The sequence below is a fragment of the Prenolepis imparis genome, unplaced genomic scaffold (assembly GCF_030444845.1).
Source record: "Prenolepis imparis isolate NDT839.2.m4 unplaced genomic scaffold, iyPreImpa1.0 SCAF_8, whole genome shotgun sequence".
NCBI lineage: Eukaryota > Metazoa > Arthropoda > Insecta > Hymenoptera > Formicidae > Prenolepis > Prenolepis imparis.
The window spans coordinates 5,314,547-5,328,164 of NW_028141166.1; the positions used below are offsets into that span (position 1 = coordinate 5,314,547).

General features: G+C 33.4%; 1 protein-coding gene across 12 annotated transcripts in view; it reads right to left on the reverse strand.

Moving 5' to 3' along the window:
* Ca-beta (Calcium channel protein beta subunit) overlaps nucleotides 1-12,387 on the reverse strand; it is an 89,406-nt gene extending 77,019 nt beyond the window's left edge. For 6 of the 12 annotated variants that reach the window (XR_014425877.1, XR_014425876.1, XR_014425875.1 and 3 more), the window contains exons 1-2: nucleotides 9,830-10,101; nucleotides 5,897-6,640 (exon numbers count right to left, since the gene is read on the reverse strand). Coding sequence is in view for 8 of the 12 variants with exons in the window: in XM_083044219.1 (XP_082900345.1) it covers nucleotides 5,897-6,145 (249 nt within the window). In the remaining 4 variants the exon portion in view is untranslated. Of the gene's footprint in view, nucleotides 1-5,896; nucleotides 6,641-9,829; nucleotides 10,103-12,205 lie in introns of those variants that run through there. The other 6 variants (XR_014425878.1, XM_083044217.1, XM_083044216.1 and 3 more) reach the window with 6 other exon arrangements.
* Nucleotides 12,388-13,618: the final 1,231 nt, after the last annotated feature.

Genomic DNA, 13,618 nt, shown 5'->3' on the forward strand with positions numbered 1-13,618 from the left:
ATTGATTCATGGGGAATTATTCAAAGATTATTAATTTGTAATTTCAATTTCTAAAAACGCATAGACTTAAGATGTTTGAACAAAAATGCATCAATCTTGAAGAAGGTGAGAGAAATTAAATCGTTCTACATTCTCGACTTGACTAGAACAAATCGAATGATAGCAAAATGATTGCTCGCCTAGTCGACCGTGCAATAGTACGATTATGCGAAGATATGTCAACGGGATTGCGAACATTAAATTCAACGTGACTCTACTCGTGTCACGAAGAAGCCAGTTAATCTCGCTACCGAGGTACCGTTGCTCAGATAAAAACAATTTTGATATTCGGGATGAATGCAGCAGTATCTCTTAATTGCAAAACAATAAATTGTGTAATTATGTTGTAAGATATCTATAATTTTGCTGTACGATATGAAGTAATATTTGCACTTTGATATAAACGCGAGGGGTGTCTCACTTATCAAATATTTGTACATATATTGCGAATTACCGAGAATTCTAAGTAATTCCATGTAATGCGCCGTATAATTCAAATATTAGTACTATTTTATTTAGTAAGTAAAATGTAACTAGACTGATTATAAAAAGAAATGTTAAGAAAAATAAATTTATGAGATATTATTGTAATTTATATAGTACCAATGTATTATGCAAAAAAATTAAAATTAATATAGGTATTTTTTTTAAATTAATATTGCAAATATATTTAGTTGGAACACCTAAATTAAAATATTATATTATAATAAAGATGTAACAAAAAGTTACGTGTTCCCAAGTTTATAAGTTTAAAAAAATGTCTTGTTTTAAACTTCGTGATTAAAAGATCCAGTAATTTTTAAAAATCAACTTAAAAAACCATTTTTAATACAAATTTCTTTTATATAATTTATACACACACAAAATACAAATAAAGTTAGATTAGATCTGGACAAATTAAATATCAACTATTAATGATTCATAAATTATAATATTTAGTAAAATATATATTAGAAAAACATCATAACAACATCATTTTTACTTTTTAAGACGTTTTAATCTTGTCTGGGTTATTATTGTTTTATGCTTGTAAATCAATGCAAAGTAATGCGTAGATCCAGAAAAAATGTACATGTATTGCAACAGTGAAACACTCCTCGTATAAACCGAACGGCAATTAATTTGTATTATATTCGAACAAACTAATATATCGGAATTGCGTTATCGCGTACAGAGCTGACCCAGTTTCGCGTGTTCTGAGTCATATTCGCTCGCTAAAAAAGTGTCATCCGAGAGGGAAGATTCCATTTTCTACCTTGTCATCTCCGCCTTCTCGTCCCTCTCATTAGCGAGTCTGACTCTCGAGAAGCGAAGAGCAGGGAAAGAAACGCCGGTGAATGCAAATACAAATGAGAAGACACGTGCAAACGCGGTATCGAGAACACACGCTGTTAAAAATATAAGAACGCTAAATGAAGAGCGCCGATACCGATTACCACGGATGCCAAAGAGAGTCTAAAGCGAGCACACTATGATCAAACAGGTCGATCCTTCGTTCTCAAAGGCACCCTCGTGCTTCGCTGTATTTCATCCTGTAATACATTTGACCTCCTTTCGAGTTTTAAGAGAAAACTTCGTGAGCTAGCTTCTCACAAATAAAATTGTTTACGACTAAGTAAGGCCCATCAATTGGCGAACGGACAAATAGCAGTTGTAAAAAATAGTTTCGAAGTATCCTATAAATCTATTCAAGTCTTGCAATTAAGCTAGATCTTATAAAATTATGGTATTGTTATGTTCAGGCTCGTAGAAAGATGGATCGTCAGAAAGGTATAATAATTTTTCCCGAAATCAGATGTTTTAAGACATATGTATCTCGGATTGAAACAAACTATCAAGCCCGAAAAATAAATCAACGACCAGGAGAATCGTTAGTCTTATACTGTATGTTTCAGACGTTCACTCGATGGTCGTCCTTTTTGGTAAAGAAGTGCAATTCTTATTATATGGAACACCAAATGTGTTTTTGAATTAGGGAAATGAAAGTGAGATTAATCTATTTCCTATCAAATTTTTGTTTTAATTGTTTTTTTAAATAATGTCATGTGTTAACATAACATAGAGACAAAAATAATACATGCGAAAAAATCCTCAAATGGGAATCACAGAAGTAAATGGATTGATTAATTAAATGAATTATAGCTCTATTGGCGAAATATGTGTCTAACAATAAGTTAAAATTAAATAGCCGAATTCGCCAAACTCGTAAATTTTATTCGCCTGTTTCGACGTGCGTGATTCTTTATTAATTTTTGTGTTGTTCCGCAAATAAATAATGAAAAAAATAATACAAATGTAAAAGAGAAAGAAATAAATAAAAAGCAAAAAAAATTAAGAAACAAATATATTAACTATTTAATAGCTAAATTCGGAAAGCAGCTTAAAGGGTCAAATTTAAAGTCTAATAGAAAATATTTTAAGCCCGATATCGAAATTTTAAAAATTAGCTAAGTTATGTAAATATATAAGAAGATTGGTCAATTATAAGATTTTAACTGAGATATCGATGTCTTTATTGATTCAAATTTTGAATATCGATTCAATATATTAGATCATTTTTTTCTGCAATTAGTAGTGTCATTAGTCATTAAATATAAAACATGTAATGGTGATGTACATTTTGAAGAAGCAAGTATTCGTGGACTTAGATCAATTAATGATTAATGATTTTGTATGTGACTCCTATCTCTCAGAGCCGACTAGTGTGAACTCTAGCTCTTTCATAAAGGCGATAAAACTTCTGAAATAAACCGGTAAATCCTAATCTGTCAAGAAGTCGATGCGGCTCACATCTCTAGTACAGAATTTCAGGCACAACAAGGTACAAAAGAGGCTCGATAGCGTCGCAGAGTTTTGTAAATGAAAAGCTGAAGATTTTTTTTTAGAAGCAGAGCTTTTTGATGCTAATAACAGATTAAAGACAAGACAAATTTTCTCCGGAATTAATAGTTTGATTGACTTCAAATTTGACATAAATATTCTTAAATTATTTCTAATGATGGTGTAGGATTTTTTTTCGATATGTTAATTTATTTATTTAGAATAAATTTTTTCGTTTTTTAAGGCTAAATTTTTTTTAATCACGCCGCTTTCCACTTTCCAATTCTTAATAAAAAAAATACATTAGACTTAAGCAATTCTATTTACAAAAAAATATTTCACTTTTTGATTTCAGATTATCGGAGCTTCGTGGGAATTATTCCACAGGTTATATTTTTTATTTAATTTTTAAAATTTATTTTAATTTATTTAATTTATTTTTTATTTCTTTTTAATAAATTGCAAATTGGTAGTTCAATTATTGTATAATAAATTCCTATCATAAAAATTAATTCTATGCAGTAGTTGACTTAAAAAAAATCTTGAATTTATGCTTATTTTAGATCCTATGAGGGTGAGCTAACCCCTTCAGATGAAAAGGAAGAACACCACAAATTTATCACTGTTAGCACAGAAAATGCGAATAGTGAAAATAATAAAGGAAAAGTCACGAAAGTTTAACGTATGTAACTCGAATAGTAGCTAGAAAAAAAATGGTAAAAGAGAAATCACGAGTTTAACACTACAAACGCAAGAAACCCGAGTCGCTATTGACTAAAAAAAGTAACAATGAAAACCCATGGATTTATATCGCTGTTATATCGCAGTACAAGGAATTCGAATAGTGACTAGAATAAAAAATAAAAAAAAATGCACAAAAATGAATAGCAAAAGATGAGATAAGAAACAAAGAAATTTAATAATTAATTGCAAGATGCTTGAACGGCTTAATAATTTAAAAAGGATGAAACATTCTGCGGAAATCTAAGAATTGCTTACAGTTAAATAAAAAGATGAGAAAAAAATCATTAAATTTAAGAATGTTGCTACAAAAATTTCAAAATTACAGAAGAAAGATATAGAACAGTCTATTTATTAAAGATAAACAAAAATCTGTTTATGTGAAAAAAAAAAATTAGCTTGCGGGACCAAAGTGATTCCGTCTTGATTATCCGTGCGTAGAGCAATCACGATCGAGATACGCGGCCATATAAAAGCATGCGATAGTAATATCAATGAGCACGTGTTTCTTTGCGACGAAGCGAGTCATGGAACGATTATTTGGAATTCCAGAATTAATAGTTATTGCAGATCGTAACGATGGTATTAATCAACAGTTAAGTTAATTCGACTTTATTGTTCGATAAGAAAAAGCGCAGATGCATAAGCGGAGCTGAGAAGTGAAATCTCCATATAACAAGATATAGAGAGTTCTAGCATATAAGTACTGATGGCCTCTAGCCGGGCGAAGCGCAATATTGTGCAATACGATGTGCACGCAATGTTATAAAACGAGTACCGCGATCTGTCCGCCAATAGGAAACACCGAGAGATCTCATTCTAACGGTATGTATTTGCAGACGGAGAGATTTTATGTTTTGCACACTTGAACGAGATTTTTTTTCAATCAATAGCTGAAGCTGCCAGGCCATAAAATCAGCCGGCGCGTCAAATGCAAATATGGCACACTTTCTTGCACAATATGTATTGCGAGAAGAAATATGCGTAAATAATTATGTTATAAATAAGGAATGTTTAAAAGAAAATTTAATCCTGTATATATTAATAATATTATGCGTGTTGAATTCCTGCATAAAGATCTTGTTAAGGAGAGAGTGTAATATACAAGTACATTATCGCGCAGGAAAAGCAATATGCAGAAGCGGAAACTGCCTACGATATAAATTTCGATGAGATTTGAAACTGCTGTTGATAGTCCAAGTTTACAACTATGTATTTCTCGTTCATGGCAAAGGGGAGGGTAACGCTATACAAATAGTTGTTCAAGTTTTAAGCGGGCTCATGGGAGCAAGTTTTTAATAGAAACGACCGCGTTTCCCTTGCACAACGGTGCAGTTGCAAGAAACAATGCCACCGAGAAAGAGCCTTCGAGAGATGGACGTTATCACACTGTGCAATATGCTCTATTTGGCCGGCGAGGCAAAGAAGATGTGTGTGTTTTCAAGTTATAATTACCCTAAACTTATTATATATCGTATATATTTCGCGTGCAGAGATTATTCTTTTTAATATCTATTATTTTTCATATATATCTTTTTAATATCTTATTATTTTTAATATTTAAATATATTATATTTCATATCTAATTTAATGGGAGGTTAAAAGAAAATAGAAAGGAAAAAGAATAAATAAGTAAAGATTAAAAAAAAATTATAATAATAATGGGTAGAAGAAATATGAATATTTAATGTGTATAAAAAAATATAAAATTTAAATTTTTATTAAAATAAAATATTGAATAAATTAAAATTAGAGATAAAATTTAAAATATAAAAAATAATTTAAGAATTAAAGAAAAAGAAGAGTATAGATATTTAGGTAATTTTGTAAAAAAATTAACATTTTTTAAAATTTATTATGCATAATTAATTAATTGAAAATATATTTTTATTTTTAATTCAAAAATAATATTAAGAAAAAACTTGAGGACATTAATGTTCTGATTTTATTAAAAAAATAATGTTAATTTAAAAAATTACGTAAACGATATACACGTTAGATATTTGATAAAAATGTTTCATCGTTATTGATCAAGACTGCGTTTGACTGACAGCTACCTGAATCTGACGGTTCTTTCGAGGCGTTAAATTAAACGGAGCGTCAATCAGATAAGTTTTGCTCAATTAGCGATTGCAAATTCTTGTCCAATATCGCTTGTGTGTTTATGTAATCTTTTAAATTATACAATATTATTATTTGTTTTTAACAAAATGAAAACATCCAAGTTTTTGTGTTTGATACTAGACATTAAAAAGTATAATCCTTTCGCAGAAAAAGGAAGAAAGCCACGACTTACCGGGTTGTTGGTGAGATTCGCCGAGGTAGATGCAGCGGTGGGACGGTGATCGTAGTCCTCCGGATAGTCGTCCCGATAACTCCTGCCGGTGACCGGTCCTTCCCTGTCTCGATCGTCCCTGATGTCGAGGGGCTCTCGATGATCCCGGAAGTCCCTGTAATCCCTGAGGTCGCGAAAGTCACCGAGGTAGCCCTCCTGGTAGTCGCGGCCGCTCACGTGGTCCCGTTCGCCTCGAAGCTGCCTCGACATCGCCGTCGACTCCTCTTCTTCCGAGTCGGGCAGCAGCTGCTCGACTCCGCCGCCACCTCCGCCGCCGCCTCCAGCACCACCTCCGCGTCGGGCGGGATGACGCCGGAGGTCACACCATCCTACCTCGTCCTCCGCCCTGCCGGCGATCTCGCCTCGGGGCAGCCGAGCCGTGCTTGTTGCCCTCACTACCGATCTTCCTCTGACCTCCTGCCCCCGCGGCCCCCCGGGGGGCTCCACCACATCACAATCAAAGGCTATCCCGCCCGGAACTCTCACGACCCGATTCCTCCGCGTCCACCGTTCCTTCCTGACTTCGAGTTCCTCCTCCTCCTCCTCCTCCTTCGAGGTCCACCTGCGAGTCTCGTCTTCTCGAGAGATCCGCGTATCCGCACCGTTTCCGTCCCAGGTGCAACGAGGAATGCCGTTTATTCTACGTACTGCCTAACTTTGTTTAGGAAGTGAGACGTGCGGTTGACGTGGAGTTGACACGACTATCTGCAAATTGACAGGGGAAACGGAGATTCGATTAAGATTGAAAAAATGTGTGATATCTCTTTGAATATATATACTTTCTTTACACATCTGTATTGCTATATAGTAAGGATATTTAATGTATTTTTATTAATTGCATTTCTTTCGGATAGATACTAGAGAAATATTAATCATAGATTTATGGTATTTACGCGTGCAGTTTACAAATTTTAAATATAAATATATATATACACCGTTATATAATTATATTTTCACTATTTTATTTTATTTATTTTTATTATGTTTTTTTAATAATGGTTTAAATTGTGTATCTATATATATTGCTGATAACAACACCAAGTGTATATATTGACACGATTGACCACGACTTCCTCGTCAACTGCACGTATCAATCCAGCATTATTTATAAAGTTGTATAACGATAAGATAAAAAGATGCGTTTAATATTATGTTCAATAAATGTAAAGAATGTTTAGATGGAATTTTTTCAGCTTAAAATTATATAAAAATACAGATTTTTAATTTAATTTTTAATTTTAACTCTTCTAATGCATTTTAACTGACAAATCGCAAGTAATGTATTTATCACTAATTAAAAAATTTATTTATTTATATTATAGAATAAAATTTATACGTCAAATAAATTTTAAGTTTAAAGTTTACTTCAATAAGTTTAATTTAATCTCAATATAATAGTCGCAAATCAATAGCATAAGTATAATTGATCTTTTATTTCTGTTTTGTTCGCATGACGTATATAATTTTATTTATTACTCTACATATTTGTTACGCTTCTATATATTTGAATAATATCCCATTTCTAATTTTGTCAATAGAAATTATTTATCATTCGCAACTTTAATTAATAAAAATTATTTAATTTAATTTCGTCATTATTGTGTATAAACAAGCAGAAAATTGACATTATTTCATTAATTTAGCTATAAGTTAATCAATTATGCAAATAGAACTGCAATTTACATAACATTTCGACACACATGATGGAGCGTTTCCTCGACTGTCCTCGATTGTCCGCACGTGTGTCGAATTTTTTGCAAGGCTCAATCAGTAATTTGTGTTAAATCCGGAACGATCTGTTTGGTTTCCGATGTTGTTTACACGTATTAAAAGAGCTGCGCGACGTTATGGCAACCTTCTATCCTTATCGTAAACTCAATTTTCTTGTTTACGCCGAAGATAACTCAATTTTGTCAAATTGAAAATTTTAATTTTACATATTATATCTGCTTTCTTCGCCGTATCGCACACTATTTACCTGATATTCTTTGAAGTTTGCTTTTTAGAACACTGTCTTCCCTTTGTTGGATTTGTTTACTCTCGCCAAACTCTATTTACCTCGCGCGATTCGACCCTTGTGATATTGTAAGAATCTCGAATAAAATAATGGAAATATCATTCGCAATGCTTTGAATTATTTCGCGAACGGAAGTTCTATGCAATAAATATATACGTGTTGATGATTTAATTATAAATTTAATACGTTTCTTTATAAGTAAAGTAAAAATTGTCATATTCGAATAACATAAAATGCTGGCGCATTTTACGAGATTCTTTAAAGATCGAGAAAAATTGCAGCTATTGATCGCGAGAACTTTGGTGAACTGTTAATAAGAAAGTGCATCTTTCGGTGCAGCCACAGTGTCTCGGGTGAATATTAAAGTAGACGTTCTCATAAAGTCTTCGCATTCAGCGGTGCAGTATTATCATATCGCAACGGTCGTTATTAAGTACAATGATAACGAGGTCGAGCTGCGGCCGTCAAATCGTTTGTTCGTTAATTAATGGCACTATCATCGGAAGGCGTTCTCCCTAGACTGTTGTTATATAAATGATTGATTCCTCTCGACAAGGTCAGTTAAATAATTAATTAAGCTTACGTGCCGCTAACACTTTAATTTAACACATTTCTTATTCGTAAGTATTTAAAGACCGTAAAGAAAGTGAAAATGCACAGATATCCACCTTGTCTCTCTCTCTCTCTCTCTCTTTTCATTTAAATTAATAATATTTATGAGAAAAATTATCTATCAAGAATATGAAAAAAGAATTTCAAACACGAGCTGTTAATTTAAAAAATTTTATAAGTTACATATTTCATTATCGTTTTCTCGATAATAAAAATATCTAGAAATTAATTTTAAAATTGACAGGAATAAAGGAATGAAAAATATATCACATAATCAGTGTTGTGCTTAGATGATTTAAAAATTAGTTAGATAAAGATGAGATGAAAATATATAAACTCATCTTTGCTAAGATGAGGATGATTTTGTTTTAAACATATCTAGATAAAAGATAAAATTATATGGCGATTCATCTAGATAATATTATTTTTAAGACCGCTTAAACACAGTTTCAAAGAGATATAAAAATACTTTCATTTATAAGTTTTTATCGCTTACTGCTTAAGTTCTACTACTTAAGTATTTTCATGTGCTATGACTCTAAACCAAATCATCTGAACATTATTCCTTTTTTCATCTAAGATATACAGATATAGATAATACATATGTTTATTATCGATATAAATATAAGATGACGGCAAAATTTGATCTGGATGATCATCTATATAATTTTATTTAGCATGACAGCAAACACTGCACACAATAATGAAAATGTAATAAATGTATGGCTGACGAGAGAGAGGAGAACGCGTAAGATTCTGTGACAGTTCTCGGAATAGAGAGGGTGGCGACGAGGCCCTCGTCTAAGGTGGGGTGAGTTGAAGTTAGGTCACGCCGCAGACCGTGAATGTAGGGCTGTGGGTCGCGCCCGGTCGAGCTCAGCTGCGCCGCGACCCGAAGGGGTTGCAGCTCGCCTGCGATCAGACGAGAGCGGCGCCGGTTGCGCTCTCTCCTTGGTCCGCTTCTCCACTGCGTGCACCGCACCGGCACGAAAACCGTCACGTCAGTGGTAAGTGCCGGCAAACGGTCAGACGGATCCGTCATCAGCTCGGCGTATCGCGACACGTCACGGACACCTCGGACCTCGTGTCCCAGCTCTTCCACTGGACCGATTCCGACGCGAAATGAATCTAGTATCCCTCGGTTCGAAGGTCGTCGCGACCTTGCGCTCCAAAAATTTAACAAAACGTTGAGAACCCTCTGTTTCCTCCAATCATAATACTTTTCGCTCCGCTTCCCTCTTCTCCTAACGTCGGCTGAAACTTACGGGTATCTTTTTCGAACGTCGTGTCTCTCCAGCACGTTCTCCAGGGACTCAGGCACACCACAGGGAGCAGAGCTCTCTGACACTTTCGCGCGCGGATGTTTCGCTTCGACGTCGGCGAACGGAACTCGCGGAAAATCACGGGGACTCGCGGAGACGGCGCGAGAGAGAACTTTCGCGGGGAACGTTTCGTTTTTCGGCGACGTGGTGTAGTGTGGACGCACTACGTTAAAACTCGACGGTAATACTCGAGTAGCGTTCTCGCGTTGACGGCTCGCTCCGCTCACACCACCCCGACTCACACCGCGACTCTCTCGGCCACCCTCGGCAGGTTACGGCCCCTGTCGCCTTGGCTCGGTTCGCAGCAACGTGACGTCACGCAGCGACAGATGAAAACCCCGGCAGTCTGGGATATCGATCGCTTGCGCTGGCGCAGCCGAGGCATATCGCGCAGCGACTCCGGACAATCGGAAGCAGACGCGGGACACGTGGCTGAAAGATGACAGTTCGAGGGCTCGCACAGGTGATCTTCTGTCAAAATTTTCGGGCTCTCGAGTCTGTTTGTCCGATAGATTTTTGACGAATGATTTTGATCTCATGTGAAATGCGTTTATAAATCGCAAAGTATTTTGTATTAGCGATTTCGTATGCATATATGTATTAAATCTTCTCTCTATCGCACGATGATGAGTCATTTAATTACGACATTGCATGAAATTTTATATATTTGCTGATGCTTTGCTGAAATGGCAAAACACACTCGCGTCTTTCGAAAATATATAATTATCGATAAAAATATTACATTTTATTCGTAATTTGTATATTTAAAGAGATCTCTGCAATAATAATAATAAGGCTAGTGTTCGTTATTACGATTGGCGCGGTATAGACAGTTCAAGCTTTTCATTCTTAAAATATCCATGTATTGTCGTGCATACCTGTCGATATTCCGATACTTGATTATTCAAATATGAAATTCGATTTATCGTAGTGTCAACTAATGCCATTATGGACGACAGGATGATTTTTTTTATTAATGCGTTAATTCTTTATTTTAATTGCACTTGAGCGAAGAAATCTAAATCGAATTTAATAGTAAGCTTAATTGAGCGATAAAATATTAAGTGATTCTTTATAAATAAATAATGACTCTGTGTGCAAATAAACATAGGAATACTTAGAAATAAAATTAATCGATATTTAATTAGACAATGATATTATTGCTCGTAGTTTTGTTTAGAAAGAGGGTATTGGAAACGTGGTTTCGTTTGAACCTATCGTGTTTTACCTGTCAAGTCAAGATTTGCTCCTTTTATTCTAAAGCTCACGGTATTATCTCGTTTTATACAGCATGCTGAGTATTTCAAAAAGTAAATAACAGAAATAGAGATCACACACACACAATATAAATTTAATATTTCTGTCATACTTATTATATTTTTTTCTGGAAGAGAAAAAATATTAAGGTAACCATTAAAATAAATAAATTTATAAATTTAAAGTTTACATTAAAACAATGCAATTGCAGGATATTTTATAGTTATTAGATTTTTAATGTATGTCATGTTTTCCTTAAAGCAAAATAAGATATCATTTTCGAATTAAGCTGCTTTTAACGCGAGTCGCTTTCATTTATCACTGAACACATATCGGAATGTTTATTGGTACTTTTGAAATTATACTATCAATACGATTATACATTAATTATGCTGTTTATCAGAAAACAGTCGTTACAAATACCGTTTTTATCCGGATATTCAACGAGCACTTTTATCAAATCTCTAAAACGATGTAACGAACAAAATCTCCACAAATTTCTGACTAAATCTCGTTAATTTGCAAAAATAATAAAATAATTAATATGCACTATTTATTTTGCGCTATCAAAACGTAGTACTGTTTATATAAAATCATTAATAATTCTAAATAACTCTGAGATGTTAGAAGATTATTACAGTTTCAACTAAATTTAGAAGCAGCAGATTTATGTAAACAAATATTATATAAATTATAAACATACAATTTAAATGAGAAGAGATAGGAAAATAAAAAAATAAAGAATAAATATAATTCTGGATGCTTTTGCATGAGCGATAATTCAGTAATTTTCCTATCGAGATATTAATTTTATATTATATGTGTATGATGAAGAAGAAGCAAAAGTAGAGAAATTCGGTGCCGGAGCGAAAGAATCACCCCCCGCTGATGCAGTTTTGATTTTGCAACCCTATTGTGCAACGTTGCAAACACTGACATCTATCGGAGGGGGAAGCAAGTGAAATGGAAGAAATATTTGCGGCGAAAATGAAATAAGTACGGTATTTTTCCGCGTAAACGCACCACCTCCGTTATTCGAATTTTTCTACTGCACAGTCTTACCGACTTTCAGCAATAACGCCGACATCTGAGAGGGATCCCCGGTTCAAGTCACCACCTTCTGGTAAGCACGTTGTCGCAGATTGCACCCCCGGGTGTGTCTTCACCACGGCTTATCGATCGCATGATGTTAAGGGTGGCAAGTGAGAATTGCAACTTAGCGCGGTGCTGCAGGCTGGCGGCTACATCTAGAATGTACATTGCGCAAAATATTTTGGGAAGAAAATTTTTCGAGAAGAATCTTTTTCTTTATAATTTGATTTAAAAATCTTTGAACTGTCCAATTATTTAAAAATTATTTTTAATTTTTTTCTTTTTTTTTAGATACCTACGTGTCATCGATGGTTTCTTGCCTGCTGTTCGGGGTAAGGCTGTTAGGTAACAATTTCCACAAAAGAGAAATTTACATTAGAAATTTTGCAAAAATTCGCTTTGTTTTCTTAAAGGTAGAGTTACTTACCGATTTATGTACAGGTAGGTTGTGTCTCTTAATAGTTTAGAGGAAAATACGAATGAGAAAATTTGGTTGTATCCTTTTGAACAGAGGGTGGCGAGAAGATACAATACAGGTCGAAAAATCTTTTGCAAAAACATCGACGCATTGGCTTTATTTTCATATTTGAGCATTCCATTGGATAGAAAGCTATGCCAAGTAAAAAAAAGTAAAATTTTAAAATAGTTTAAAAAAGAGAATTATATAATAATTTTTTAAAAATATCTATCTCTTTAGTATATGTAACAATTTCATGAATTAAAAATTTTATATCTCCATATCGTTGACTTATTGCGATTGAGCAATTTTATTTTACTCGAAACTTTTTCTTATTCAATGCTTAATTATATTCGAATGGTATATGTGTATGAAAATGTTTCGAAAATTATATTAAAAGACATATTTAGATTAAATTTACTCTTCCAAGTCTAAAATGACATAATTTGACGTCAAAATAATGTCATAATGATTATTATTTCTACCTAGGATTCTTAATTATACTATAATATTTTTTAATTAATTTTATTTCGATGCCAATAAATGTTTCCTCGTTAAAATTGTTGCATTTTCAAATTTCTTTTTCTGACTGTTGATTAGTATGTTTTGCTCGAATCTCGGTGATAATAACTAATTCTTTTTTTTCCACGTTTTATTTATATGTTGAGAAATAAGAGAAAAAAAAATGATTCAAAAATTATCAATACGAAGTAAAATTAGCAACATATATGATATTTGTCCGTAAATGTTTTACTAATAACTAATTTGTTCTTAGAATTGTTTAATTATTTTAATTTCATATGCATTAGGAATGAATTTAGAAAAATAATTAAGAAACACTATATTTAATACGAAGTAAAATTATCAGAACAATACCGTCTTTTAAATACTTGTTAATGTCACTTCTTAATATCTTTATTTTTGTA